Here is a 5,184-nt window from a genome sequence, read left to right as displayed (position 1 = left end):
TCCCTATCTCTGGTGAGTTGATGTGCCTTATAGTAATACACACACACACACACGCATATGTATATACATATACACACATCACACATATGTATATGTGCAAAATAAATCTGTGAACCGAAGTATTTTCTTGCTCATCAGTGTCAGGAAGAATGAACTGGTCTGAACTGGTCCACTTCTCAACAGGTACTTCTTTGTGGTTGAAGAAGACAACACTCCATTATCGGTCACCGTGACTCCTTGTGACGCTCCTCTGGAGTGGAAGCTGAGCCTCCAGGAGCTGCCAGAGGAGACTAGTGGGGAGAGCTCAGGTAAGCGCAGGGCAGACCTGGCCCTAGACCTCTGAAGTGATGGTTCAAAGGCTTGGGAAACATACAATCTTCTGTGACCAAGAGCAAGCCAGGAGTTGAGCTGGAGATGGGGGAAATGGAGAGATGGCCTTAGTTGACATTGACCTTGATAAAAGATTAGGGAAGATGAGAGGAGGGGCTGAAGGACTGAGGAGGATGAAGAGGTTTGGACTAGCCTCCATGGCTGTGGTTTCCAAATGTTCTTGAATATTTGAGCCACCTGGGAAACTAAAAATACTGCTGAAACCTGGATCCTGCCTTTGTTATAATTGCTGTGGGATGTGACCTGAACTCGAGGCCTTTAAAAAGTATCCCCCAGTGAGTCTAATGAACAGCTAAGGTTAGAACCTCTGATCTCTGCAGAAGGATGAGTGAAAACAAACAGGATCCCAGAGGCATTTCAAAGCAGTGAAAAGCCAAGATGAGAAGAAAGGCAGGGGAGTGGGCTAGGCCTTTGAAGAAGATGAAGACGATGGAAAGGAGATAGCAAGAAATGTGGGAACGGAGAAGGGTCTGTCTGGGGCCCTAGAGTGACCTGCTGCCTTTGAGGGTATCACAGGTGAAAGCCAAAGGCTTCCCAAGCAGTGCCTGCACAGAATGCTAATGAGCTCAAGCATGAGGAGGGGCGAAGCTGGAAGTAGGAAACTATTGAAAGAGCATTTGGGGCCGGCAAGTGGCATGGTGGTTAAAGGCGCTGGACTCCCACATGGCCAACCATGGTTCAAGTCTCGGACCTGGTGGCTTGCTTTCTCACTTCCTCTCTCTCTCTCTCTCTCTCTGATCAAACTAGAAAATAATAATGATAATAATAAATAAAGTTAAATAAAATAATTCTTTTTAAAAAAAGAAATAGCATTTGAGTAGGATGTGACTGAGTCAGAATGAATTGTGATGTTAATAGCCCTGTGACTGCTGTGCTCATCTCCTGGTTTTGCTTTTATGAAATTCTACATATTTCACTTTCAACCTGCGGTGATAAGCAGAAAAGTTTATACCTACACTGGCTACTCAGTCCTTCACCAAGTCCTGGAAAGTTATATCTGCTGTGTGATTGCTGATAGGAGCATGAATAAAACGTGGAAAACATTAGTTTGGTTCCAATACTTTCCCTCTATTATTCCTGAACATGTGTGTGTTCTACGTCTTGAACAGTAAATACCTTTACTGTGCTTTATATTCTGTGTTGGGATCAGGTTATCCAGCTGCGCTCACTATCGTGAAATAGCTGGCCATCAAAACGCAAACAAATTATACAATAAATCCTTTTGGAAACAGACTCGATAGTCAGGTTGAACGATCTAAAAGTTCACAGTCTTTGACCTAAACATTACAACGAATCAGATTTTATCCTGAAGAAATAGTGTAAATTCAGGAAAACATTGTCTGTGTATAATGACATTATTTAGAAGGTTCAAAAATTGAACAATGGTATTATTTTGTAATATAATATCAAGTGAGAAAAACAAGACTCATAAAACAGAGATATGCCTAGGTACTTATAAGTGTAACAATAAACTTTATTATACTGCAGAGAAAAATCAGAAAGAACGCTGTCAATTGTATAAAAACATATAAAGGAAAAGACTGGATGACAATTGCTGAAGTTTCAGTAGTAATAAAGTACTAGATCTATAATGCATTATTGGGCTATTTACTTTGATTTGCCAGAGGGTGCATGAGCTCACTGGGAGAGACAGAGACCCAGAAAGGGAGAGGGAGAAAGCAGCCCCAGAAGGAGCAGGGCCACATGATAAACCCTTCTCCATTTCTCCATCTCATTAGGATTTGGGGCATGCATGTACACATGCCCAGAGTGTTTCTTGAGCCTCTGTAACGGGACGTGAACTGCACAATCAGCCATGTGGGTTCTTGTTCCTCTAACCATCAGCCTATGGGGCTGGCCCTGGGTTATTCTTCACCATGTTGTTTTTCTCTATTTTCCAATTTTCTACTATAAGTGTATATTACCTTTATAATGGAGGGAGGGAAAAAAGATAAGCTAAAAACATGACCAAGGGGGACCAACAGGTGGTATAGTGGTTAGGGTGCTGGACTCCCACATAGTGGACCATAGTTCAAATCCTGGACCCAGTGACTTGAAACTCAAGCCAGACGCATGTGTATGCATGCCCAAAATCCCAAGAGGAGACTGAAGGAGAAGGGACTGTGGCATGGCCATCTCCCCTGGAGGGTGATTTCTTGATTTCTGTCTCTCTGGTGAGTGCACATGCTCTCTAGCCAAAAAAAAACTCTCAAGGAAAAAGATCAAGGTTGGCAAGCCCAGCGTGTGTCCTGACATGTGGCCCATGCCTCTCCTGTGTCTTCCAGGTGATCCCGAACCGCTGGAGCAGCAGCAGCAACAGCAGATCACGGATGAGGAAGGCACTGAGTTATTTGCCTACAAGGGCAATGATGTTGAGTATTTTGTATCTTCCAGTTCTCCATCTGGCCTTTATCAGCTGGAGCTTCTTTCAACAGAGAAAGACACACATTTCAAAGTATATGCCACCACAACCCCAGAGTCCGATCAGCCATACCCTGAATTACCCTATGACCCACGAGTAGATGTGACCTCTCTGGGGCGCACCACGGTCACTTTGGCCTGGAAACCAAGCCCCACAGCCTCTTTGCTGAAGCAACCCATCCAGTACTGCGTGGTCATTAACAAGGAGCACAATTTCAAAAGTCTCTGTGCCGTGGAAGCAAAACTGAGTGCGGACGATGCTTTCATGATGGCGCCCAAACCTGGTCTGGACTTCAGCCCCTTTGACTTTGCTCACTTTGGATTTCCTTCAGATCACTTGAGTAAAGAACGCAACTTCCTCACAAAACCTTCTCCAAAACTGGGGCGTCATGTCTACGCAAGACCCAAGGTGGACATTCAGAAGATCTGCATCGGAAACAAGAATATCTTCACTGTCTCGGATCTGAAGCCCGACACTCAGTACTATTTCGACGTCTTTGTGGTCAACACCCATAGCAACATGAGCACGGCTTATGTCGGTACCTTCGCCAGGACCAAGGAAGAAGCTCAACAAAAGACAGTTGAGCTAAAAGATGGGAAAGTTACAGATATATTTGTTAAAAGGAAGGGAGCCAAGTTTCTGAGGTTTGCTCCAGTCTCTTCTCACCAAAAAGTCACCTTTTTTGTCCACTCCTGCCTGGACGCGGTGCAGATCCAAGTGAGACGAGATGGGAAACTCCTCCTGTCTCACAGTGTGGAAGGCATTCGGCAGTTCCAGGTAAGAGGAAAACCGAAAGCCAAGTATCTCATTCGACTGAAAGGAAACAAGAAAGGCGCATCCGTGTTGAAAATCCTAGCCACCACACGGCCCAGCAAGCAGGCCTTTCCTTCTCTTCCTGAAGACACAAGAATCAAGGCCTTCGACAAGCTCCGCACCTGTTCGTCGGCCACTGTGGCATGGCTAGGCACGCAGGAAAGGAACAAGTTTTGCATCTACAAAAAAGAAGTGGATGATAACTACAATGAAGACCAAAAGAAAAGAGAGCAGAACCAATGCCTAGGACCAGACACAAGGAAGAAATCAGAAAAGGTCCTGTGTAAGTATTTCCATAGTCAAAACCTGCAGAAAGCAGTGACCACAGAAACCATTAAAGGGCTTCAGCCTGGCAGATCTTACGTGCTGGATGTTTATGTCATAGGACATGGGGGACACTCCGTGAAATATCAGAGTAAAGTTGTGAAAACCAGGAAGTTCTGTTAGTTCCCTTGAATAGAGATACATGGCGGAGAACTCCAGGAGGGACGTTAAATCACTTTATGTATCAACTGACTACTCCCGCAGCTGAGAGAAGTTGGGCCCTGTGCTTGTACTGTGGAAGAAAGGATATCAACATGTGTATATTGATGTTTATATAACAGACTGCTGGAAGAGACTCGTTCTAGGGTGCCCTATGGCACCCAGTGCGTGTCCGATACTGGCTGGTGTCAAAGAGAGAGGACATCTCGGAGGAACTGCCATCCTTTGCTTTGACCACTGCATGAACTGCTTCTAAATTATTTTATTATCTAAAAATTTTAAATATGCTGTTCATTGCACACATCCACAAATGCAAATCGTTGCTCTCTATAGATGCTAGGATATATATATATATAAATTATTTTATAAAGTCTTGTTTTAAATGTCAGTGTTTCTATGATTGTAAGCTATGGCGTTCTTTTCCTGTTAAAGTACAAATCTAATCTAAGTATTATTAAGTGCCCAGCTCCCATCAGTTATATTGCTATTGTAAATTCTTATTTGTTGAGTAAAATGTTTAAATACTGTATGTATCTCCTGTAAAAAGTTGACATACGCTATATTCATGTACATAAAATTAAAGATATTAGATTATATACCATTCCTTTTTTCCAAGCAGCTATGTTGGTGTATTCAATTTCCAATCTGCCCCTGAAACTGTGTCTTTCTGTAATTTGGCACCAAAACGGATCTCTTTTTAATAATTAAAAGGAGATGCTGCATCTCTCTAACATTACTATGGCATTAGAAACATTCATTAAAAATGTGTATTTTGACATTGAAGAGCAGCCAGCTGTTTTGAGCATTGAGAGGCTCGATTTAAAAGATCAGGACAAGCCGAACACTAACCCAAATAATTAGTAAACAAAATATCCTTAACAATCTAAGTATATCACATTTTAAGCATTTACTTTTAGTTTTTAAAGAATTATTTATTTAATTTTATTTGCTATAATGTTTTTGTTTAATTTGACCAGATAGAGACAGAGGGAGAAAGGGAAAGTGAGAAAGCAAACCACCAGGTCTGAGACTTGAACTGTGGTTGACCATGTGAGAGTCCAGCACCCTAGCCTCCA

The 5,184-nt window shown here is 42.7% G+C and overlaps 1 protein-coding gene across 1 annotated transcript in view; it reads left to right on the top strand.

The window, feature by feature from the left end:
• The window catches only part of NDNF (neuron derived neurotrophic factor), a 43,406-nt gene extending 38,454 nt beyond the window's left edge, over window positions 1–4,952 (top strand). The window contains exons 3-4 of the mRNA XM_006153111.3: window positions 184–308; window positions 2,676–4,952. Of these exons, the coding sequence (XP_006153173.1) occupies window positions 184–308; window positions 2,676–4,072 (1,522 nt within the window). The 3' untranslated portion in view covers window positions 4,073–4,952. The remainder of the gene's footprint in view (window positions 1–183; window positions 309–2,675) is intronic.
• The last annotated feature ends 232 nt before the right edge of the window (window positions 4,953–5,184 follow it).

This window comes from Tupaia chinensis, unplaced genomic scaffold (assembly GCF_000334495.1).
Source record: "Tupaia chinensis unplaced genomic scaffold, TupChi_1.0 Scaffold000362_1, whole genome shotgun sequence".
In the NCBI taxonomy this organism is placed as follows: Eukaryota; Metazoa; Chordata; class Mammalia; order Scandentia; family Tupaiidae; genus Tupaia; species Tupaia belangeri.
This window is presented reverse-complemented; position numbering and strand designations above follow the sequence as displayed.